This window comes from Delphinus delphis, chromosome 1, assembly GCF_949987515.2.
Source record: "Delphinus delphis chromosome 1, mDelDel1.2, whole genome shotgun sequence".
NCBI classification, from domain to species: Eukaryota; Metazoa; Chordata; class Mammalia; order Artiodactyla; family Delphinidae; genus Delphinus; species Delphinus delphis.
This window is the reverse complement of record NC_082683.1, coordinates 149,803,729-149,829,512: the sequence shown is the minus strand read 5'-3', so window position 1 is coordinate 149,829,512 and position 25,784 is coordinate 149,803,729. Positions and strand designations below refer to the sequence as shown.

The 25,784-nt window shown below is 44.8% G+C and overlaps 1 protein-coding gene across 1 annotated transcript; it reads left to right on the top strand.

Annotated features, from left to right (window-relative positions):
* The first annotated feature begins 4,640 nt into the window (after positions 1-4,640).
* DYRK3 (dual specificity tyrosine phosphorylation regulated kinase 3) lies at positions 4,641-14,364 on the top strand. Its single transcript, XM_059995750.1, has 3 exons — positions 4,641-4,852; positions 6,726-6,837; positions 12,441-14,364. Exons 1-3 carry the CDS (start codon positions 4,776-4,778, stop codon positions 14,013-14,015), a joined length of 1,764 nt encoding a protein of 587 aa, XP_059851733.1. The 5' UTR covers positions 4,641-4,775; the 3' UTR covers positions 14,016-14,364.
* The last annotated feature ends 11,420 nt before the right edge of the window (positions 14,365-25,784 follow it).

Genomic DNA, 25,784 nt, shown 5'->3' with positions numbered 1-25,784 from the left:
TTTTAGTTGTCACCACACACCGGCTGGGTGAACTTGGACAAGTTGTTAATCTTTGAGAATGTTTTCTGAATTGTGAAATACGGATAATACCTATCTCACAGGACTGTTATAAGTTTTAAATGAGAAAATATATGTAAAGCACTTCTGATGGTACCTGGAACATAATAGACTTAATAAATGGTAATTAGGAATTTCCCTAGTGGTCCAGTGGGTAAGACTCTGCGCTCCCAATGCAGGGGGCCGGCTTCTATCCCTGACCAGGGAACTAGATCCTGCATGCATGCTGCAACTAAAAGTCTGCATGCCGTAACTAAAGATCCCACATGCCTCAACGAAGATCCTGCGTGCCGCAGCTAAGACGCAGTGCAGCCAAAATAAATAAATAAATATATTTTTTAAAAATGGTAATTATATTAGAAAGAGTCCTGGTTAGGTTTTAAAACTTCAGCAACATAGTTTCATATGGCCCCTCAGGTCTATTGGTGGAACTGGTCATGTTGACTTGGGAAGAGTAAGTGAGAAGAGGTGACAGATATTTTGGGAAAAGATAAATATTTCTGGGGTTAGGGATTAATAAGGACAAACTTCAGGATTTAGGAGATACAGAACCAAGTGTCTACAGTATTGGAAGAAGCATAGGGATTTTATTTGTTGTTGTTGTTGTTGTTTTCAAGATTCAGAAGCATTAATGGGACAACTTTCAAAGCTTGGGGAAGAGAGAGAGAGGGAAGAAGTACACGAAGTGAAACCTTGCAGGACCCTGTAGGGCCCTCCAAGGTATAAATCCTTTCCATGTCCCCTGTTTCTTATCTGTAGGAAATAGTCTTCATTCAGCCTCCTTGACCTTTCCTGAGTTCCAAAGGGCAGATTCAAACAGTTGTTTATCAGGGAAGGGAGGGATTGCAGAAAGAAAGAAGGAGCAATCAAGAAACAGTAGTGCAAGCATGGGGCAGGTTCCTGGTTCCTGTTCAAGGAATATACATAACAATATATGTTTGAGCTCTTCTGCAGGAACTAAGGCCCCTTCCCAGGTGGAGGATGGTAACTTCAGGCTAAACACTAGATTCTGGGAACACCATCCTGTTACCTCACCACCAACCAATCATTAGTCTGTACAAGGTAGAAGATAATGAAGACTCTGACCCCCTCCCCAAATGATTCTCCTTTTAAAAACTTTCATGGTCCAGCAGAATCTCTGGAGTTGGTTTTTGGACACAAGTCTGCCTTCTCCCCAGGTTGCCAGCCTCCTGAATAAAGCAACCTTTCCTTTCCAACCAACTCTTGCCTCTCAAGTATGGGCTTTCGAGTGGTGAACAGCTGAACCTGAGTTTGGTAACAGAAGTCCATGAGGTTCAGAAGAGTGACAGCTTTCTGAAACTTCAGAAAAATGACATGGTTTTAGTGTTTCAGTGAGTTAAATCTCTGTTTCTGAAAATAGCTATACATGTTTCTGGAGCTCAGGTGAATTTGAGGTCGACATAGCTTGGGGAAAATGGTGAGTTTCATAGGTTCTCTCTAAATGATTTTTAAAAATGCATTCCAATTTTGTGATTAATATGGTATACTATGCATCATGGCACATCATGCTGCAAAGAATAATTTACAGTTATTGAAAAGAATTTAAACTTAACCGACCAACAGGTGTTTCATCACAAAATTCCAGTTGCATGTGGCCATAGGAATATTTTCTTCATCTATACATTTGAAACTGTTATAATCACATTCTGAATGTTCTGATGATTTTTGAAGACCTTGGAATAGTTCCATTTTAGTTGTTCATTTTTTAGGGGTTCCTTATTTTGCAGTTGTATTAGAACTGGCTTCAACAAGCAAGCAGGTATCTTATATGATATTTGGCTAATCCACGATAGGTAAATCTGGCTTTAGCTGCACTGAGAGAGACAATGGAAATTTTGAACTACTCTTGAGTGGGGCTACGGAGCATAAGCAGATAGGGTAGGGGATCCTTGGAGAAAAAGAACCAGGCATGGCTTTCTTGACAGAGCCATTTTGTTATCTAAGCCTGGCCACAATGCTTGCCCTTGAACAGATCTCAGTAATTAATGATCTTAAGGGAAGAAAAGAATGCAGAAACATTGCCTGTTATTAGGCAAGAGAAGTTCTAAAGAGTCCCAGTTCTCTTTCAATGGCAAAGATTAGCCTGGAGTGCTCAGCTACCAGTGCTCAACTGGAACCTAAGGGATAATGATGTTGACGTTTTATGAACTTCATGACTTCAATCAACTGATGCTTGAACTCTTCCAACCACCCAAGCCCTTTCGTGAATATGCTTAAAACTTCTCCAGGTTTGGGCTTCCCTGGTGGTGCAGTGGTTGAGAGTCCACCTGCCGATGCAGGGGATGCGGGTTCGTGTCCCGGTCCGGGAAGATCCTACATGCCGCGGAGCGGCTGGGCCCGTGGGCCATGGCCGCTGAGCCTGCGCATTCGGAGCTTGTGCTCCACAACGGGAGAGGCCACAACAGTGAGAGGACCGCGTACTGCAAAAACAAACGAAAAACTTCTCCAGTTTTACAGTTCTGGGAGACACTGCTTTGGGAAAGATCCCCAGGGTTCTCCTTACTTGCTGCAAGTAATAAATCCTTCCTTCTCTCACTCTTTGACTTCGTTGCGTCTTTTGGCTCAACACCCACCAAGAGGCAAACCCTGTTTTTTGGTAACGGGAAGGGAAGAAAGGGCGTAAATGATGTAGAAGCTGCTCAGGAGCTGGAGAGCACAGGGCAGCAGTTCAGCTGGGGTGTGGAGGCTCCTGCTAGATCCCTCATTGGGCTTTAATCCAGCCACACTGTTATGAAACAGGGGCTCTTTGAAGAAATTACTTGGGTCACTAAGGTCGGAGACTCCTGAAGTGCCAGCACTCTCGTGTAATCCTCCCTCCCGTGGCCTTGGGATCAATAGCCTAAAGACAAAGGAGGCCTCTGTGCTTCCCACCTCAGGGGCAGGAAGGGGAGCAGAATGCTTCAAGGTGGCTTACAAAGCTATGTCTTAAAACAGACTTGGAGAGAGCAGTGATTCAGAAAGAGGTAAGAAAACTTGGGCGGGGGGCAAGTCCTATTGAAACGTTTAGCGCAGTAAAGTGGTCTGAGGGGTCCACATAAGTACTAAGAACAATGATTATTTAATACAATTTTGCAACCTTAGAGCTGGAAAGGACCTCAGCAACAATCTAGTCCAAACCTTTCGCTGCCATGGAACTCTTCCTTCAAACAAAATATTCCATAGGAGTCTAAGTACAAACCCACATGAAAGCAGGATTGTTCTGGTTGGGGAAGGGTGGGGGAAGGGCTGGGCGAGGTTAGGAAAAGAAAGCTTATTCATGAGATTAGAAAAAAAATTTAAATCATCATGGAAGAAAATCTTTGAATTTATATTTTTATCATAGGCTAAAGAAAACATTGATTGCAAAGAGTAAAGTTCCCCAAACTGACACATTATTAATTTATAAAGTGAAGTGCCTTTGGATTTTAAGGGCCTTTTTACTAAAGCCATGAGAACAGGGACTATGACTTTTAGTCACACGGAAATGAGCCTTGGATGGAAATTTGCAGGTTTATGGACCATGCAATGAGTCCCCAAGCCCCACCAGGTGGCGCCCGTGTTCGGCATTTCCATAATGTTTAGTTCTCTCCTCAAGGGTCAGACAGCCTGCCTCGTGTTTTGTAGGTTTAGATAATCCGACTGGCTGTTACGCTCAAAAAAACAACATTTGTGTTCTTCTGTTTTAACCTCCTTCCCTTTCACTTTTGTTCCAACTATCCAAATCCGCTTAACCTTGGTGTTGCCGAGGCATCTTAACTTTTCAGAAAAGTAAAGGGAAAACCCCCACCCATTCCAAGGAAGAAGACAGGAAGAGCCTTCTTTCCAGGGGGTCTGGTGCAGCAGGACGAAGGCTGGGAATTTGGAGACATTTAGTTCAGGCTTCGCCAACCACATGATCTCCTCTGGCCTCAGTTTCCTCATCCTTAAAATGGCTCTGAGCCCTACCATCCGTGGCATCCCATTGCAGGGGAGTCAGGGGAGTCTATATAAAAGAGGGATGTCATCTAGTATGGTTACCGAGGTTAAATGAAAATATTCGTGGCGCCGGTGGTGTCACAAAATGGGATTATTACTATTGGTTTCCTTTGTTAACTCATTACCCTCCGGAGGGACGCCCCTCAGTGAAGTCTGAGAAATTACCCATGTCTTTCGTTCTTATTTTATTCATATTCAAGGGAGGTTTTAGAATTCTAGGCTGCAACTTGCTAAGAGATAGCTGACTGTGAGGTGCCGGCTGCCACTTCTGAGGCAGAAATCGGGGGCTTCTATTTCACAAACCCTCCGTCAGGGCCTTTCTCCGTCCCCAGCCGCGGCCCTCAGGCCTCAGCCAGCGACAAGAGAACCTCAGGCGGCGGGTTCCGAGCCTCCCGCCTCCCACCTTCCGGGGCCAGCTAGAGCTTCCGAGACACGCGCCGCTCAGTGGGGAGAGGCCTCCGCCCCGCCCCTGTGCGTGTCCGCGTAGTTGCGCAGAGGCGTTTCCCGGGGCGTGCCGCGGTTGCTAGGCGACCACACCACTCCCCTTCCCGCCCCTGCTGCTCCTCTGGCTGTTCTCGACCCCAGCCAGTCCCCAGCGAACGCGCGCGGAGCTGCAGGGTGTGCAAGAGAGTGTTAACCGAGGAAACGTCGCGGCCCGGGAGGCAGCCGCCCCAGCGCAGGTGGACGCTGCTCGCCTGACCGTCCAACCGCCGCCCCTCCCTCCGGGGGTCCCGAGCTGACGGATGGGAGGCACAGCTCGCGGGCCCGGGCGGAAGGATGCGGGGCCGCCAGGAGCCGGCCTCCCGCCCCAGCAGCGGAGGTAACGGCGCCGGGGGATAACGGTCTGGGACGCCCGAGTGAGCCGCTGAAACTGGCAGGCGAGGTCGGGGGGCGTGGATGGACTGGGCTGGAGGTTGAGCGAGTCCCCAAGCAGGAAGGACGAGGGAAGGGGTCTGACTCCCTCCCCGGGACTGGCCCACCCTCTTCCTCTCCATCAGCTCCCCTGCCCCCAGCCCAGCGCGGGAGTGGGCCAGAGCGGAGTTAGGGAAAGAAGAATTCCCACCATGGGGATTATTTCTGAAGTCCTAGATCGGGGGTATATGGTAAGGAACTCAGAAGCTGGGATTTTTTGTGGGGCTTTTTAGCAAACTGGGGGAGACAGGGAGCAATACCTTTTCAAATAAGCCCTGTTGCTCAGAGCAGATAACCAAGGGCTTTGCCGTGAGGGGTGTAGGTGAGGGGCTCTGCTGAGTAGGGCTTTCTGTGGATCATGTTTTGAGAGATTCTCCACCTTGCATTGTATTTTACACCTTAATGGAGAGTACGGACCACCTGCCCACTTCATTTGCATGGAGACTACCTTTGGGTAATTTTCTTTGGCTATTTATAGGAAATCTTGTAGGTCTTCAGTCTGTCTTCTTCTCTGTAAATGTGGACGTCTGTCCCATTTTGTTTGTTTTATTCGTGCTGTTGGCAAAGAATCAGTCACAGCCAGAATTTTTGGTTCTTGTCAATGAAGCAGTTCCCGTTAAAGGCATAATTTTATCAGAATGTAAGCATGTTTTTTAAAAAGAGAACATTCCAAAAATATTTGTATTGGGTTTTCTGTTTGGTTTTTGTTTTTCGTTTTTTTTTTCTCTTTGTATTCCTATAACACATCGATTAAGAAAACTCTAGAACTAATTTGACAAAACAGTTTTTATAAGCCACTAAAATATTTCAGCGTAGTTTTAAAGATTAAAAAAAATTCTTCCCTTGCAGCTGGTTCATTATCATTGTATTCATAGTCTATCATGTAAAAATGATACAATGAAATGCTGATGTGTGTTACTGGGAAATCCGTGTTCTTGGTGGCGGATGAAATACATTATTCAGAGCCATCTTGTGGATTAAATAAATCCTCTCCGTCTTTTGTGTTCCCTTACAGCGGTGGAGGCACAGTGTTAAAGAGCAGAGAAATGATCATTTGGCATTTAGCTTCCACCATCCACCAGAAAATTAAGTGGGTAAAGATGTGGAATCCAGTACATTTTGTAATTTAGAGAATCCCTATAGTATTTGCTGTAGAATTCACTGTATTTTTCTACAAGTTAGATAGATGTTAAGTAGGAAAGTAAATAAATAAATAAAGAGAAAACAGCCCTAAGAAGGCCTTTTATTTCTTGCTTGTGAGACCCAGAAGTGCGTAGACTGGAACTACTCTTCCCTTTACAACATGTGGCCAACGGCTCAGAGAGGAAGGTAGAGTAGCCAGTGGTAGAGCTGAGATTAGAATCCAAGTCTCCGACTTGAAAATACAGTTCTCTGTCTTGTTTGTTTGTTCTGGTTAGCTTTTAGGCTTCAGATTTCAACTAGCCTTCGTTTTCAAGTAGTAAGTTAAATGAGATTCTTTTGATAGCCCCTATTGTTAACAACATTCAGAAAGTAAGATTTATGTTAACGATTTCAAAATATAAACCTAGAAATGCTGTCCTTTCTTTAAAAATAAAAAAAGGAGGAAAAGTTGGGTTTCCTCTCTTCCTCTGCCAAATACCCCTGTGGTGTGTATTCAGTGCCAAAATGCAGTGTGGACATTTGTTTGTCTTAATTATTCTTTGTAGCAGATATGAAGCAGTTAAACACAGGGTGTTTTGGAAATACAAATTTATATACTTCGGTTACTGACAGATTTTATCTGTAATCCTTTCAACTAGATTGGGTGATGGTGTCTATGATACCTTCGTGATGATAGATGAAACCAAATGCCCACCCTGTTCAAATGCACTCTGCAATCCTTCTGAACCACCTCTACCCAGAAGACTAAATGTAAGTAAATGAAGTAATTCTTTGCGCTCTAATGGGCCTGGAAAGGAGGAAGTGCTACTTTAAATGGTCAAGGGACAGTTACATCTCACTGGTAACCCAGGCTCTTATTTATTCACTTTTGGTTTCTCTTGACTTCCAATAACAATTTCTGTGGTCCAAGTTCAGCTTTTCAGAATGATTTTGATTTGGAACCCACCTATTCCTTTCAATCACTGGGGTAAATAGGGGAAAAAATGACATGCTACTTTTATCTAGATAGTGGTTATTTTTTTAATAGAATGATATGTGCAGTATATTATGATGGCTCATTTTAACAAGAACAAGAAACAGAAAATACCTCTGAACTTACAGATCTGCAGATTTTCCCTGCACGGTAGAAATGCAGTCCTAGCTTATTAGTATGCTTAAGAGAACCATTTTATAGATCATAAATAGAACTTGAACAATACATTTTGGTTTCGATGCATTTAATCATTTTGGAGCTTGCAGACATTTAGCTTTTGACACCGTTTTATGTTTAAGAGAATAAATTAATTCCCATTCCCTCGGCACTCATGGAGTGGTAGGGAGAGCAGGGTTTGGACAAGTTCCATGATAGGGAGAATCTCTCCTGTGACTTTAAAATTTGCTGCATGTATCATCAATGAACAAACTGAATAATTGAGTAGACTAATTTATCAATAATTCTCCTTCATATTTCTGTTTAAGACCTAAAATTATTTCTATGTAAAAAACTGCTTGCATTTTTCATAGTCCTTCCCAACGGTTTGTCAGCTTTTGCCATTAAAAATCAACCCCTTCACTACTTTCAAGGCTAATAATATTACAAAATACGGGCTACATATATTTGGAAGGCTGGTCACCCTATTTTAAATCTCCTTTCTGAAGTGCAGTAAGTTTCCATTCTCCACAAGCTTATTTTTTTTAATATGTAAAAACCTCTAAGAGCTCCAGAACCACCTATATACTCCTTGTGTTGACTATCAGATTTCGTGGTTACTTGCTGACAATTAGCACATCTGTCTGGGAAACTTTTACAGTCGGTCATCATGTGACTTAAAGTCCATTTTAACTTTACTTCAGAGTTGGCCAGTGCTAATCACCATATAGTAGGGCAATTAAATTGTATGTTTCAGGATCAAAATGAATTTTTTTACTGTATGGTATTCAGAGTAACACAGCTTGCAAAACACAAGATTTTAGATTCTAAACCAATGGTGTCTTTGCAAATTTTGCTGAAAAAAGTGCTTTTGACCTCTTAGTAACACTTATAGTTCATTATGCCATGACTCCATTGTGAGACGCTATTGCTCATTTCACAGAGTCCTTTGGCTTCATTGTTTATCCAAGATGCCCTTACACTCTTGTTGTAAACTATAAATCATCTGCTCATAGGCTTTTATTGGGTTAGCTTTGTGTTGCAGAGATTTAGGGTGGAGAGCGAGGGAGAGGGTGGTGTTCTATATCTGGATGAGAAGGATATTCCTTTTCTGAATTTCTCAGCAAGATCTTTAAGACTTGATTAACACAGTTGAAGATTCTATTTGAAGTGTCGAGAGTGCTCCAAATTGATCAGCTCGGTGCTTTGTGACCACCTAGAGGGGTGGGATAGGGAGGATGGGAGACGCAAGAGGGAGGAGATATGGGGCTATATGTATATGTATAGCTGATTCACTTTGTTATAAAGCAGAAACTAACACACTATTGTAAAGCAATTATACTCCAATACAGGGATGTTAAAAAAAAAAAAGAGTGCTCCAAATTAAAAATGTATATGAAGCATTCTTAAATAAAACATGATTAATCTGGCATTATTTGTCTCTCTGGATATAATTACATAGTTAAATATTTGAAGTCGATTGCAGACATTGGTCAGTTATTGTGATTATAACCCTAGACTAGAAATATATAGTGTTTTGTAACTACTTTAACATGTGTGAAAATTGTAGATTCTCCTAGAACAATGGAAGGAAGATTTTATTTATAGCACAGCAGACTTGATACATAATTGATTCAGACCAGTATTTGAGTTATTACAGGAAAGGAAAGAAAGCTAAGGCGAGAATCCCTCCCTGTGTGGAAAAATTCCTTTCTGGAATTCTTCAGATTCATTGGAGGTTCAAACCTTGACAGTCCACAGAGGACTAGACCTGAAGTGTCTCGTTCTGTTCTGGGAGCCACACTTGCAGAGAGACATAACGTGCAGCCCATAACATGTTGAGAACGTGAATAGGATATAGTAAGGCAGCCTGACCCAGGCTGTGTGAGGTGGAGGATGTGATGGGGATGATGAGCCTAGAGAAAAAGTGGTGAAGGCAGGACAGCCCCTATTAGGCATCTGAAGGGCTTTAACATGGAAATTTGGACACTCCTGTGTAGTTCCGGAGGGCAAAATAAGACTTAATTTGCAGAGAGATCTAGGCTCACTTTAAGGAAAAACCATGAGTCAGGAAATCCAAATGGCATCCTTAATCTTATTGTAATAGTTCTGTGGAAATTAAATTTCTGTTCTTATTAACATTCTGTACCTGAGACCCTCTCTTTATCACAAACAGAAATGAATACCTCCAGAGCCAGCACAGCCTTACATGTAGGCAGAGTAGGTGAAATACCCAGAGGTGGACCCTGGACCACAAATACCTTTCCTACCAGCTTGTCATTGATGACTGCGGGTCCTAGAGAGTCATTCCCTTGGGTTAAGGCATTGATCTTGTTAAGGGGCAAATATCTCTGGAGAGATAACCCATTAAATTGCATGGCAAGTTGAAAGGAGGTTTTATGTGGGGGAGAAAGTGGGTGAGGTGTTTCCATGCATCCTAAGGGAAGGCTGCTTGTGCAGGCCTTCATGGAGCAGAAGGCATAGTTAATGCCAGATGTCTGGTGGAGGGAGTCTGGAGCTGCAGAGGAAGGTACCACAGAGAGAAAAGCTAAGCTAAAAGGGGAAAGGGAGGGTGTATTGGAGTTTAAACAATATATTGAGACTTTTGCCGAATTGTTACCAGTGTTTTTAACATGTTTTATAGTTTCTGAGGGTCTTTCACATATATTATTAATTATAATTTGATTCACACAACATCCTGCAAGGAGGTATTATTATCCACATTTTAAAGATAAAGAAATTGAGGCTAAGAAACTGGGCTAAAGGTTAAGCCTACCCTGGGACCTACAGTTTTGGAGCAGTGTAGCCAGGACCCCAACCTAGGCCTTCTGACTTCACATTTCTTCAGAATGTGTCCCCAGGACTTTAGCAGTAAATATTTAGATGCATTTAGGTTAGGTAGTAAAAATTTAAGGAAAACTGGTTTAGATGCATGCAAATATTTGGTTTTGTTATGTAAATCTACCTAAAACCAAATAATTATAATTCCCTAGTTCAGCCAAACCTATCTCCTAATAGATTGTAGTGCCTTGAGGTAACCTGTTTTTTGGCACTTTTATAATTGTGAACAATTAGCGCTCATGTGAATGTTAGATGGATGGATGAGACCTTTTTTTTTCATCCCTAAAAACAGGAATGGTTATTTGACTTCATTGCTGATAAAAAAAAAAAAATGTTGCATTATATTTACATTTTAGCAAGGTGTTTAGGTTCTGTCTGCAAGCCTATTTTATTTTCTTGACTAATGATAGTTCTCTATTTTGGTATCAGAGATCTCTCCTGGTCCGTATCTTGCCTCTTTATTTAGAAACTCAATGCCAAAGTATGGCTACCGTTGTACTGGCTGCTTTGCTTATACGTAAGATGGTGCAGTGCCTCATTTTTGTAACGGTAGTACTATATAAATGTTTAAATTGATTAAATGACCTAAAAGAAGCAGGCAGAAACTAATGTCATGCTTTTATAACTAAATTAGGGGCTGTCTAAAGTATGCCAACACTTAATTTTTTTTTATCCCTTTTTTGTTTTTTATATTTTCATCTTTTATATTTCTGTTTATATAGGTGATGGGTCAGGTGTTGTTTGCTTAGGTTATATTAAAATTCTACTTTTTAAATGGTTGGCCACTTTGGATCATTACCTTATAATTTGAGTTATATTTTAAGAGATCATAAATATAGCTCAGAGCTTCTCTGGAATTATCTACCCCTGATCATAGAGGCTCTCAATCATACAGATCAGGGGTACAGTTATTCAGGGTCTGTTAAGAAAAATAGTTGTTCTTTGAAGTATCCCAGACTTTTTTTTTTTTTTTGCGGTACGCGGGCCTCTCACTGTTGTGGCCTCTCCCGTTGTGGAGCACAGGCTCCGGACGCACAGGCTCAGCGGCCATGGCTCACGGGCCCAGCCGCTCCGCGGCATGTGGGATCTTCCCAGACCGGGGCACGAACCCATGTCCCCTGCATCGGCAGGCGGACTCTCAACCACTGCGCCACCAGGGAAGGCCAGCCCGACTTTTTTTTTTAAACAACAGATTTAGCACTTTTTTTCTTCTTTCCTTCTAGCACATTCTTATATTTTTCTTAGTATTTTTTTTAGTGTTTGGCTTTTTCGTTGTCTTTCCCTCCATCGAGTTTCAAAGAATCGTATTTCATTTCAGAGGTATTTAATAAGTAGAGTTTTCTTCTGTGGGTTATTGTTCCTTGCAGGAAAAGGTGATGCCAAATCAAGTAAAAAGAGTTGTATGCCTTTGTCAGGTAGGCTTTTGTTGAGGGAGACTAGTGTATGTGTCTATGAGCAAGGGAGGGAGAGAGAAAGGAGACTCTTTGTCTTTAGGAGAGTTTTACAAGAAGCACCCTGGGGCCTTAGATTCTCACTGCTATTCATCAGATACATAAAGAATTGGCCTTGGTGATCTCAAGAGTTCTCTCTGGATTAGAAATTTTGTGATTCAATGACCTGAGTTAGAAAGATGTGATCATTTATTTGGGGACCCAGGAGTAGATGATGAGGCCTTGGTTGATTCCAGGCCAAGGTCAACGTTCAGCCCTACTGGAGAATAGTACAGGCACTAGGAGAACCTGGTACCAGGTTATGTTAATGTTCTGGACCAAGGTTCCGAAGACCTGGGGATCACTTCCTGCCTCTGTCCCTTTATCATTTACAGAACACTTTAATATGTATTAATTTGCTCCTGGTACATGTCCTTAAGATTTGGGAAGATACTTGAAACAGTTTGTAAACAATATAGGACAGTATATATATAACAAGTGCCAGATTATGTGGTAGACTCAAAAAGCTGCAGTTAAGATGTGAGTGGAGCCGTAGTTAGTACGGGCTTGGAGTAGTTCTAAGTGGAAGAGGGAGGACTAGCACTGGGCTTTGAAAGAGCGTAGGATTTGAGTGGATGGGGTGAAAAGATTCTCGGTAGGAAGACATACCAGTTAGAAGGAATCTAGCATGTTTCGGGTATGGTAAGGTGACCGTCTTGTTTTGAACAAAGGGGAGGCCTATGTAGCGGGGTTGGGGTGGCCATAGCAGTCAGGGAACCTAAGGATTAACATAACACGAGTTTCTAGAGACTCCTGCTTCTCTTATCTCACTTTTGGGTCTTTTAACTACACAACTGGCATGTTTTGTTGTTTTGTTCAGTCAGGGGGACGATTCTTTCATTCTTCCACCGTTTTTAGTGACTCTAACATGGATTCACTTCTCTTTGCCGTAGATCACCACTGAGCATTTAACAAGAGATCCTACTCAGCGCTTTCTGAATGGAGGTGAGATGAAGGTAGAACAACTATTTCAAGAATTTGGCAACAGAAGATCTGATACTTTTCAGTCAGATGGCGTCAACGACTCTGAAAAATGCTCTCCTACAGTTTCTCAGGGTAAAAGTTCAGATAGTTTGAATACAGCAAAATCCAGCAGTTCATCCAAAGCCCCCAAAGTGTTGCCTCTGACTCCAGAACAAGCGCTGAAGCAATATAAACACCACCTCACTGCTTATGAGAAGCTGGAAATCATCAATTATCCAGAAATTTACTTTGTGGGTCCAAATGCCAAAAAAAGGCATGGAGTTATCGGTGGTCCCAATAATGGGGGTTACGATGATGCAGATGGGGCCTATATTCATGTGCCTCGAGACCATCTAGCTTATCGATACGAGGTGCTGAAAATTATTGGCAAGGGCAGTTTTGGGCAGGTAGCCCGGGTCTATGATCACAAACTTCGACAGTACGTGGCCTTGAAGATGGTACGCAATGAAAAGCGCTTCCATCGCCAAGCAGCCGAGGAGATCCGGATTTTGGAGCACCTTAAAAAGCAGGATAAAACCGGTAGCATGAACGTCATTCATATGCTGGAAAGTTTCACGTTCCGGAACCATGTTTGCATGGCCTTTGAGTTGCTGAGCATAGACCTGTATGAGCTCATTAAAAAAAACAAGTTCCAGGGTTTTAGCATCCAGTTGGTTCGCAAGTTTGCTCAATCCATCTTGCAATCCTTGGATGCCCTCCACAAAAACAAGATCATTCACTGTGACCTGAAGCCAGAAAACATTCTCCTGAAACACCATGGACGCAGTGCGACTAAGGTCATTGACTTTGGGTCCAGCTGTTTTGAGTACCAGAAGCTCTACACATATATCCAGTCTCGGTTCTACAGAGCTCCAGAGATCATCTTAGGAAGCCGCTACAGCACGCCCATTGACATATGGAGTTTTGGCTGCATCCTTGCAGAACTTTTAACAGGACAGCCTCTCTTCCCTGGAGAGGATGAAGGAGACCAGCTGGCCTGTATGATGGAGCTTCTAGGGATGCCACCACCAAAACTCCTGGAGCAATGCAAACGTGCCAAGTACTTCATTAACTCCAAGGGCCTACCTCGCTACTGTTCCGTGACCACTCAGGCAGATGGGAGGGTTGTGCTTGTGGGAGGTTGTTCACGGAGGGGTAAGAAGCGGGGTCCCCCAGGCAGCAAAGACTGGGGGACAGCACTGAAGGGGTGTGATGATTACTTATTCATAGAGTTTTTGAAAAGGTGTCTTCACTGGGACCCCTCTGCCCGCCTGACCCCAGCTCAAGCACTAAGACACCCTTGGATTAGCAAGTCTGTGCCCAGACCTCTCACCATTGAAAAGGTGTCAGGCAAAAGGCTAGTAAATCCTGCAAATGCTTTCCAGGGCCTGGGTTCCAAGCTGCCTCCAGTTGTAGGAATAGCCAATAAGCTTAAAGCTAACTTAATGTCAGAAACCAGTAGTGGTATACCTCTGTGCAGTGTATTGCCAAAACTGATTAGCTAATGGACAGCTGGTGTGCTCAGAGATGATATGTAGGTATTTTTAATTATCTTGCAAACCTGAAAATGGAAAAAAAACCCAAGCCCATTCATGGATATGGTTTTGGTAGACTAGATATCTTTTTTTAACAAGGCAAAGCATTTTTATATGACTGTAAAAGAACTCTTGAAGGGCTAATTACCTAACCAGCTTGTATTGTCCATCCTGGGATACATAGTAAAAGGCACTTTATAGGTCAGTGCATCTTTTGTTATTATCGTCAGGTGTTCATCAACCTGTGTATTATTCTGTTGGTTTAAATCCCTTTCTCTCAAGGTAGACGATGTACCAGAAAGTATATCCTGAACATTCACTTCTAGTCTCCCTTGGCATCTGTTGCAGAGGGTTAATTTGGGACATGGCCGTAGTTATAGATGAGACTCAAAGCTAGATCTCTGGCGCCAGCAGCCTGTCCTGTGGGCTCATGCTAGGTGAAAGGGCTCACAGCAGAGTATGGGGTGGGGGAAGCTCCGGAAAGCTGTGGGTCTCGTCTCGTCACTTCTTCCAAGTGGCTCATTTCTCTGCCCTTCAATCCTGTGATGCCTGGTGTTTTTATTGTATGTTGTCGTTACTATTTTTATTTATTATTATTTTGCCACTGGTTTGTTTCCTGGGCACTCAAAGCATTTTACAGACATCTTACCACTTCACAAAGTACTGGCTTTAAAACAAGTCATATGCATCCCTCCTCCCATCTCTAAGGAAGATAAAGAAGTTCTTGGCCCCAAATGACCCAGAACGTTAAAGGTAGAATCAGCCTGCAAACTGCAGTTCTGCATTTCCATGGACTCTTTCCTTATAAAAGTGATTGCTATCACATAACCCGAACTACAGCTTCATTGCTTTCGCTCCTCTTTCCAGCTATCTGCCACCTTAATGTGCCACAATTTTCTCACTTTCAGTTTAAACCGAAGACTATTCCCTAGACTGGGAGTGAGCTTCAGATATAAGAAGAAAATCCAGAAACTGGTGGTAATCCATTTCATTTTTTCTTCACTTCAACGTCCTCTCTTTTTCTCTGCTAAGATTTAAACAGTGAGGGCTGGTGATAAAACTACTTGCTAGCCAGATGCCTTATTCAGAAGGACGGTGAAAGGGACAGTAACTAACTCACTGCTGCAGTTTTGCTTTCTTCCCCCTGCCGTGTCTCTACTTCCACCCTCCTCCAAAACAAGAGTCCACCTGAACTCTGTCCCGACAGTGTGTCCTTCAGAGTAGACCGTTGCTTTCTCCAACACTGTTCTCAGGACTATCCAGTTCCATTTTTATGATAGAATTTAGTCTCTACAGATTCCATAAGGTCGGAACGAGGCTGTTTTTGTTGGGCAGCACAGTCACAAAAAGAAGGAAAATGCCATGGGCATGTTACTTAAGGAACCTGTGCCTTAACCAAAAGTATTCCTCACAGCACAGGCTGTGAGAACAAATGTCCAGAGCATGGCCCCAGCCTGTCAGGCACAAGGACCACAGGGCAGAGAAGGGTTCAGACTGTGACCTCAGCCTCTTAAAATGGGTTACTTAAAATGTCCTGGTACTTCTGTGGACTGAGCAAGTGGACTATTTAAAACCTTAATTATTTCCCCTACCCCTAGTTTAGGGAAGGCAATGGCATATGCAGCTCCTTTCAGCCCCCTAACTCCTGCTGAGTGCTCGAACTTACAGAGAAGTTGTGTAAGCCTCCTGCCTTATCTAGGCAGAGCACATGGTGAGGTGGCCTTTCCAGTCGTTATCTGTGTGGGAGACCTGCTCTCTTAAGCAAACTGTGTTGAAAGGACTGCAACCCCAGACGCATCTGCCACGTGCAGGATTTCGATGTTTGTGTTGTCAGTGAGATGTCTCCTTGGTCAGCCAGCATTGTGTGTGACTTGGGAGAGAAGGGAGCCTGTGGCCGAGGTTGGCATGTGGTCTGTTTTTGTGTAGTGAATGGACCATGAGGTTACAGAACCTGGGCCAAGCGACAGGATATAGACAACCCATGACATTGTACCCATTCTAGAAAGCTCTGGGAGGGTGAATGGGTGTGTTTATGCCTAAATTTGGCAACCTAGAGGGTGACGCAGAGCAGAGTCATTCAAGTTGGCATGGCTGTCTTCTGCAGGCCGGTTCAAGTTCGGGGAGAGTGGGCTGCTCTAAAACATGGCGTTTGTACCAGATGGATTTGAGGAGGTTTATGAGTGTTTCAAGTTTAGGGACAATTGTAGTTTTTAGAAGCTGTCACCCTTTTTCTAGCCACTGTCAGATTTTTGCTTGGATCCCTGCCCAGCCATAGCACTGAATGACCAAATTGGATCAGAGTTAGTACAGAGATTCAGGCTGTGTCTTACGGTTGCTAGATTGTTCTTCAGCCATTTTATCATTTCAATTAAACAGGTCAAGTTGGTTGACTTTTTTTTTTTTTAATATTTATTTATTTGGTTGCACAGGGTCTTAGTTGTGGCAGGCGGGCTCCCTAGTTGCAGCTCGCGGGCTCCTTAGTTGCGGCTCGCCGGATCCTTAGTAGCAGCGTGTGGGCTCCTTAGTTGTGGCAGGCAGGCTCCTTAGTTTTGGCTTGCAGGCTTCTTAGTTGTGGCTCACCCGTTCCTTAGTTGTGGCACGCGGGCTCCTTAGTTGTGGCATGCGAATTCTTAGTTGCAGCATGCATGTGGGATCTAGTTCCCTGATCAGGGCTCGAACCTGGGCCCCCTGCATTGGGAGCGTGGGGTCTTAACCACTGTGCCACCAGGAAAATCCCACCTTCTTTTATTGATTTTTTGTTTTGTTTTTTTTTTTACAGTGTGGAGTTGGAGAGCAGAAAGGTACTCCAAGGTTTGTTCCTGGGTGTGGGTTTGGGGGGCTTGGAACTACATTTGTTGAATCACAGTAAATGAAGTAGTATGCACCATCATGAATGAGGAACACTCTGTATTGCTATTTGGAAACTGGATATGAGGCTCCCAATCTCAAAATCAATGCAACTTTCTCCAGGGGTCAGCTATTCAGAAAATCTTGGCTTCAATAGAAGGTCTAAGGTATATGGGCATTCAGGAGGATCTGCCCAGTCTTCCAGACAGAAACATTTCCACTATCGTGACAAAGGGATGAGGGCAGTTTGGCTGGGTTGCGTTGTTCCCTGAAGTGTGTGGGTAGAATGGCTTTTGTAGGTAGAAGGCAGGGACCAGGCTGATTCATCTTTGCAACACCCTCACTTGGGAGCAGCAGCCAGCACCTTCCCCACCCTTCACCACCACCATCATCACTCCCTCCTCATCTCACTTGGTTCCTCTGAATCTGGATCCCATGATTGTGTCTCGTTGGCATCCTCAATTCCCCTTCCTCCTTGCCCTTCTCACTGAACTAGCCTCATAATCCCTCAACATGGACCAATTATACATCTGGATTCTCACCTGCATTGTCCACTTTTGGGGGAAAAGATTGTTCAGTTGTGAAAATGGGTACCCCACAAAATACCAGGCAATGAACCTGCAGCATTATCTCATTTGCTACCTCTGCAGGACGGGAGTTATTATTATCCCCATTAACCAGATAAGAAAACTGAGGCTCGGTTAGTTCTTTTTCGATGGTAGATTTGAGGAGCATCTTGGGGAGATAGAATTATTTATGCCTTACTTGTTTGTCAGCTAAGAATAGCTGCTGCTATTTTAATTTCATAATGTCAGTGTCTTTTTGATGCCCCACCCATCTTGATTAAATTATCACTTTATTTGGTCAAGATTTTTTGGAGCCAATGAGAAGGATGACAGTAGAAACCAAAAGTGTTTGTTTTCCTTACATCTCTGAAGGTGACAAAATCTGGAAGAGGAAATGAGGGTGAAGTCCCAAGTTTCTGATTGAGCTCTAGGAATGAGGTGGCAGGTTTCTTTATATCATCTGTTATTATCATTGTCACTAGAATACAAAGGTCATTGAATCTTACTGCATGAGTTAGTTTTATCTTTAACCACTCAGCTCCAAGAGAATGCCAGAAACTGTCTGCTGATTCTCTTCGTGTGTCTTCTCCATATCTTACTTCTGGAGATGATGTTCAGGTTTTTTAAAGATAACAGTTTCTAAGTTGAGAAATGGGAGAAACCGTGTTCTAATGTATTCCTTGACTGGTCTGTGAGCACCGCCTTCCCAAAGCCTTGCCAGCTACTACATGGCTTGTCAGCAGTCCTTTGGGTGTTTCCCAAAGTTCACTCCAGTTCAGTAAGAGTCAGCAGTGAGGTGTAGCACACAACAGGGGCTTAGCAGGGAATGCAGAGATGGGTGGGTGATACGGTCCCAGCTCTTCCTGACCCAAACTTGCTGTGACTGACTTTTAGCCAGTCCACTTCAGTGTCTTCACTAGCAGGCAGTGGACTTCTCTTGCTACTCAGAGTGGGCTGTGGGCCAGACCAGCATCATCAGCATCTCCTGGAAATGCAGAGTGCCGGCCCCATCCTAGACCTTATCAATCAGAATCTGCACGTTAACAAGATTCCCAGGGGGTTCACACGCACATCAAAGTTTGAGAACTGGATTCTGAAATACACACTAACAACCGTCATTCTCCCCTTGCCCCAGGAACGAATAAAATAGTGAGGAGACCTGGGTTTGATGCCTGACTCCGAATATATTTCATCTCTGACTTGGGCAAGCTGCTTCCTCTGGAGCATCACAACATTGAGGTGTTTCTCCTGATTAAGGAGAATGGAGCTTAAACGCCCAACACCCACACAACTCTGACCCGACTTTTCTAACGGTAAAGTGAGAAACAAAAGCCAGGCCGCAAAGAGTGGAGCGGGGTCACTGTTTTTCACTTTATTTTAATTTATAGGAAAATTTAAATACAATTCTAGGTGGAACTTTTAAACGTTTTTAAAAAATTACTTGAAAAAAAGAAGCATTTAAGTCAGATCCATTTGGCTTTCCTTGCCACCTTCCCAAGCTCTTTCCATTCCCAACTGCCATCCAGGCAGGGACTCTTCTCACCCCTTTTATTGATTTTTAAATTTACAAAATCAACTGAGTTTCCAAACTGTTATTGACACAGTACAGAGCTGGGTAGGAATGTTTGTTTTATTTCATTCCTAAAATCATGTTTTTCTTTCAACATGGAAAATTGGCTAGTCCAGCTAATACCTGCTCATTTTATTAGACTCCATCCCACTTTCTACCCTCACAGTGATTGATCTGTTCATCATGTACTATCACGATTTCTCTTGTGTTAGAGTGCGAGCTTCAAATGGGCATTCCCATTCATCATGAAGCTCTGCGTTAATCGGTTGTGATGCTACCGAGCATGTGCAGATGATGCAGGTTTGTTTCCGTCCGGGTACCAGGAGTGTGCTCACCTCTTGTCTTCTTTCAAGTCGACCTATGTAGTCAATCTCCCATCTCTTCTTTTTGAGAGAGGGTAATTGGAGAAGGGTTATGTGAGGCCACCTTCTTCTGGTCCGGTATTTGACACTGATAATAATGAAAAGGAAAATGCAACCATAACCTAACTATGATATAAACTATGATATAAAGATTCTGCTTCTGTCTCCCAGGGGCTCCGCATCTCCTTTCCCAGATGAAATTAATTTATGACCGTAGTAGTATACTTTATTCCTAGGTGTTTTACGGTGCGGATTGGGACAGACAGGTTAGCTGGCTAATGTCATTGTATTTTAGTTTTCATGACACTGAATCTGTTAAGAACGGGGTTTCTTGCGTGATCAAAAAACTGAACAAAAGATTAAACAAAAATTTCAACTGTGAAACAGTCTGGATCTGTAGCAGCTGGTCATGTTGAAACTTTCTGTTTTGCTGAATTCCTAACTAGGCATAATTAAAGTTAAATGCGAAATTTTAGGTAGCAGCCGATAAATTGTTCTGGGATTTCCTAACAGAATACTCCTACTACTTTAGTGAATCATGGAAAACTCTTTCTCATTTACTTTTGATTATTTCTCTTTCATCTGTTATTCAATGTCATGAACACAGAAGTTGGAAGAGTGACAATGATTGTTCTAGACTGCGTCTGTATGCTTTTTCTCCTTTGAGAATTAAGGATAAGAGCTTATCCTTTGAACCAGGTAGAACTGCCGGAACACGCTCTCCTCTGTCTCTTCAGTCTCGCCAGAGGTGACCAGTCTGTACAGCCCTATAACTTAATATGCACAGAGCAACTGCAGGCATCCACAACGTGAACAACCTGGGTCTTCCAAACAAGGAGAGAGAGACAAGGCCAGGGATCAGCAAATCAAGGAAGAGTTGTCCTCTGCCAGGAATCAGCCTCTCAGTTTTTAATAACATTTTTAATATCCTCTTTTCAACATAACATGTCCCACTTTCACCTTCAAGCTGTGCTTCCTAAAGCCCAAGATTTTAAAAGAATTTACTTCCAAACCTGGCCTTCAACCAGAATGTGATTAGGGGTAATCCTCTCCAAGTGTCTGTCAAATTATGCCTGCTAATTTCAGCGAGAAAAGTTTTTCAGTGAACCCAACCATGTAAGGACTAAGCTCTCTGGTCCCTGAGAGCCATAGCCCCTGAGATAAGCCAGAGCTACAAATAAATCGTCTAGACTTTAAAGAAAGGATATGATTCTTAATATAGCTCAGCAACCACTAAGTGAAGCCCAAGCTCTCATAATTTTTTCTGTGACAGGAGAAGCCTGCCTGACAGTTGACTCGAAAGATTCTCACCTCTTATTGCTACTACAGAAATAAACTAAAAAGAAAGGACTCCCCTAAATCAGGCCAGATGGTGACCTGTGGCTATTTCAGCTCAGGATGTCAGCCTCTAAAGCATCAGGTTTGAATCATTTGGGATCATGGGGATTCTATCATTGTTCACTTGAATCTGCTGACACACTTCCTCTGGAAAGCGCAGTTTGGCATGGATGAGTCAGTGTTTTTCTGTTTTTTTTTTTAATTTTAGGTTGTTCGTTTTTTAAAAAATAAAAATTGCTTTGAGAATTTTTCAGCATCTCATAACTTTCAAAACCAAGGCTGACAACTTTCCCAGCAGGCCCTGAGTGCTATACTCTGAAATGTTCCCAGTGTGGTAGGCAAGTTATCAATCACTGAATTTTTAGGGCTGTGCTGCAGGTACAGCCTCTCTTAACTTGATGGCAATGACAGAGAAAGAAATGCTCGAAAAAGAAAATATTGGGATGAGAAAAGGAGTGGAATGAGAAACAGCCTTGTAGAGATTCATCCTATAATATCCTTTTAGTTCCCCAGAGCGCCTGTCCATAAGCTCTGGCATTGTTGTAAAGAAGGCAGATTGGGAAACGGGCGCAGTACTCAGGGATGGCCTGCTTCCCGGAGCCCTCACAATCGGCTCTCCCATCAGGAGAGAGTTATCACGTTTACTCTCCTGGGGCCTAAGCTTAGCTTAAGGATGAGGTCTGGCAAGCAGTTTAAGGAATGCAGCTTATTTGGGAAGTTTCCGGGGTTTTTGTCTGCGTGTAAGTAAAGCTTAAGGGAACTGAGCAAATGGAAAGGGAAAGAATGTTTTTGGGGCCCTCAGGCACCTTAGCTGCTGCCTGCTTCTGATTGGCTCTGAGCCCTTCCTGCCCCGGCAACAGGAGCTAAGTGGACGCGGAAGAACTGCCTTCTGCCACCCTTGAGTTGTCCCTTGGCTTCTTGAATGGGCTTCCTGCTTTAGGAGAGCAGGGCCTAAAGCTAGAAAAGGACCTTCCCATAACTCACATGAAGCTGCTGCATGTTAGAAAAACTAACTTCGGCTGGAGAAACTACAGGCCAGGGGGAAGTTAAAAGAACATAGCTGTTCAGATTTCCCCATGATCTAGTACACCCCAAGCCAGGACACTCCTATGGTTTTTTGTTGCGTTTAAGGCAAAAGCTTATCAGAGCTTAGAAAAGGCAGTGAAATTGCAATGAGAGCTCAAGGTGTGTTGTCCTTTGCCTTGCAATGTCCGGGAAGGCATCCGTCCAGAGGCACATGAACTGACTGTGGCTGGACGGTGCCAATGCTGAGGGCTGATCTTGACCTTTCCGTAGCATGCGTTTGGGTGCAATGCGCCCTGCTTGTTTACAGAGGCTGCTCAGCCCTGCCTCTGCAAGTGGCTGCTGACAGCTTCTGATGGCAAGCAGACTCGGGACACCCAATCCAAACCACCGCGGAAAATTCTTAATCATCCCTGGGGGGGATCCCTGGCCCAAACTAAACTCACCTCTGCCCTTCCGAAGCCCGTCCATACAGGCCTTCATTGGTGCATTTATTCTCTTGACAGTGACTTACTGAGCAACTGCTGTGTGTGTGAAAATGTGCACTCGAGTGGCATTTGCCAGGGATGGAGCGCGCCAGCAGCACTGTCGACTGTTTGTTCAGAATTTTAAAAAGCCAGGCAGTGGAGTTAGAGAAAATGCCAAGTTATCCACAGTCCGTTCTGGTTTTAAAATTTGAATAAATCTGCAAGTGAATGGGGTGGGAAGGGGAGAGAGTTTCAGAAGAGAATGTTCTTAGTCTGCCGAGAGTTGGAGTCTTGTGTTCGGAGCTGAAGGCTGAGGAGGAAAGATGGTGTAGAGACACGCTATCCCCTTGCTATGTGGCTCTCACTTCCCTCTGTTTCTGACCTTGAAGATGAGATGGGGTCACCCTCGGGGTTCCTCCGACATGATTTCAGGTCAGGGGTGTGACGCTTGCTGTTCCCTCCTCAAACATCAATTCTATTTCTAAGTTGCCATCCAAAGCAACCCCGGGGGGAGGAGGAAACGGCTGGCACCAGGCTTCCCCACCTCTCTTGCCTCTCTCTCCTTTATTTCCCTCGACAATAAGCTGGCTTGCGTTGCTGTTTTCTCTGGTTGCTTAATCAACATTCTTTACTTCTGTCCCATCATCAAACCCTGTCTGAGCCCAAGACTGAGGTGAATACATGGGATGGAGTCAGGAACTTCATCCCTGAGATCCTTTCCTACAGTTTTCGAGCAGCCGTCCCACACTGTCCTGGCCCCAGTGCCCTCTCAGTAAACCCTCATCATCCAGGAGTCCCTTTCCTCTCTTTGAAACCCAGAGTCACTCTCTGCTTTCAAATGTCAGAGTGATTTCCAGGCAAAGCAGCATGAGTGACAGGGAGAAGGCTCCAGACCTCGCTAGGAGACCACAGGTGCTTCCCCTTGATCCTGCTAAAATAAGGGTCCAGGGTTTCCGTGGTGGATCTTCCTGCAGGGACAACTGTTTCCCAACTGCTGTGTCACACCCGACACCCCTACTACCTCAACCTGGCAGCTGCATGGCAAAGAGTAATCCCTCCGTTCTTGATTTAGTCCCAGCCTTCCATTCTACCACATCCAGAGGAGAGGGGTGCAACTTGAGTGGGGAAAGCCTGGGTGGGGCTGAGGCTGGAGGAGGTGCTGCCGAGGCTGAGAGCTCTTCAACCACAGAGTCACAGTTTGTAAAGTCAGAAGCTGGAGCCCCGGGCTCTGGGAGCGTCCCCTCCCTGCCCCCAGCTGTGTGTTCTGCAGGGGCTCCCCCAGTGGGCACCAGGCCCCCCCTACCACCTTCTCTTCATTCTTTCAGTAAATGAATGTGCCAGGCAGTGTGCTGGGCGATTCACACGTGATTAAGACATTTGTCCTTGCTCTCAAATTCAGTGGAAAGTTAAACTCTCGTGAAGAACTGACATACGATGGGATACGTATGACGATAGACGCAGACTAGATGCCCTATGGAGTCTCCTCCTGTCCAACCCCCCCAAAAGAAGAAGGGTAGGGGTGGACGTCAGCAAAGGGTTTTTGTGGTGACTGCCCTGTCCATCACTAGCCATGACCATTTCCCCCACTGACCACCCACTATCTACGATGCCTCCTGCCTCAGTGACCGTGGGTGAATGGTGCCCAGGCTCTTCGAAACTGAGAATGTGCGAGACTGAGGCCCAAACTGGAGAGAGCAAATACCCAAGTCCCTTTGGTCAGTAGCAGAGCCAAGGTTTGGAGCCAGACTCTCCACTGCTGCTATCAAAAAGCCATGCCCCGTTCAACACCTGGCCTCCATGCAGTGTTTACACCGCGCTCCCAGCAACCCTCCTTCCCCAGTCCCCAACCTACTCCCCAAAGGTGCCAGAATGGGGGGGTTATTTTTACCCACAGGGTTGGGAAAGGGGCAAAGGCTGAGGCTGGGGCAGTTCAGTGGCGCCAGCTGAGGCTCAAATACAATGAAAAAGCCCCACCCTTCCAGCTCTGCCTGAAGGGAACCCAGCAGGAGATAAATAGCGCTGTGTGCCCTGCCTGCAGGGCTGGCCTGCATGTGTCTGCCTGGATGAGAGCCGGTCACATGAGCCGAAGGTGCTTAAAAAGAGCTCCGGTAATCTCCTGGCTCAAGTGTCTCCTCTGGCATGGGGAGCTACTCGGGCAAGGGTGCCAGCTCTTCTTCATGGGGCCTGGGTGGGCAGGGACGAGCAGGGGGAAGGGGCAATTCGGGCCAGGGAGAGAGCCGGCCAGTGGGCCTTGACTCCAGGCAAAACCAGTCCGCAGGTCCGGGCACTGGGACAGGGTGATAAGTCTGGTGAGGGCTGTGTGGATAGAGAAGTCGAAGGGAGAAACGCTTGGCAAAAGTTCCCTGATCAGGTCTTAATATGGCCAAAGCCATTGTTGCCAGCACACCCCTTGCCCCCTGGTATGTGTGTGCACACCGCCCCACCCACTGTATAACTTTTCTCTCCCATAGCTTTGTCCCCCTGCATGCATTCCTGCCCCACCTCCAACCCCCGCACCTCCCCCAGCTCAGAATGTCAGCATCCCTCTCGCTTCAGCAGTGCACCTGACCCTGCTCCCTTCTCCCGCCCACCGGCTCCTGTGACACAGGCCGGTGGCTGCTTCCCTCCAGGCCTCAGTTTCCCTCCAGGCTGCATGTTTCAGACCTGGTCCTCAGGGCTCTCCAGGCAAACTAGGGCAGCACACAGAGAGGCTCCCGAGAGGAGAGTTTTTACTCTGGAACTGATCTTTTACTGAAGTCCCTGAACTAGGTGAAATGATTCAGCAAAGCTCAGGACCTTCTTGTTCAGATATGAGTTCCCTGAGATGTTGGGGAGCCTTGAGCCAAGACACTCATTTGCTCAGATCCTCCTGGTGAGAAAACACCTTGTGTAGAATGGCTGGAAGCGTGTAACCCCATTGCAGTGGGGTGGCTAGATAGCAGCCTGGGGATAACAAGGAGGCAAAACTTGTTCTCTGCAGGACCGCACGGTGCTGCGGAATGGGGAGGCCAAGGGAACAGGTTGACCTCGAGGAACCTGAATAGGGTGATGGCCCGGGGGTGGGCTCACTCAACAGCTCTGGAGATTCTTACTGACTAGGTGGTTGATTGTTCAAGGGGGAAATCGGGACCTCACCCCCCCCCAAAAAAAAAACACTCCCAGTTAGCAAATCTAACTGGTCCAGAAAAACACTGACCATATAGGGAGGCAACAGGATCATTTGTGATTTCAAGAACTATCCTGGAACTCCAAACTCCGTAGAGTTTCCTCCTAAGGTTGGGGCCAGATGCCTGCATTCTCTGGCTGGAAAATTTATGAAATCAGTGGGGGATTGGGACATAGGCAGAAACATCTAAGTTCTTGTAATTAATACATTTGCTTCTGAGCCAACTTCAGGCACCAGTGTAGAGCAGGATCTGAAGAAGCCAGAAAGGCACCAAGCTACACATGAGGATGAAAAAGTTTCCTATGGATACTGGGTCCAGTCCCCACTCAAACACGGAGGAATTAGGGAGAGTCTGATGAAGAGGCCACTTACAAAATGTGGACAAGCACACAGGCATAGC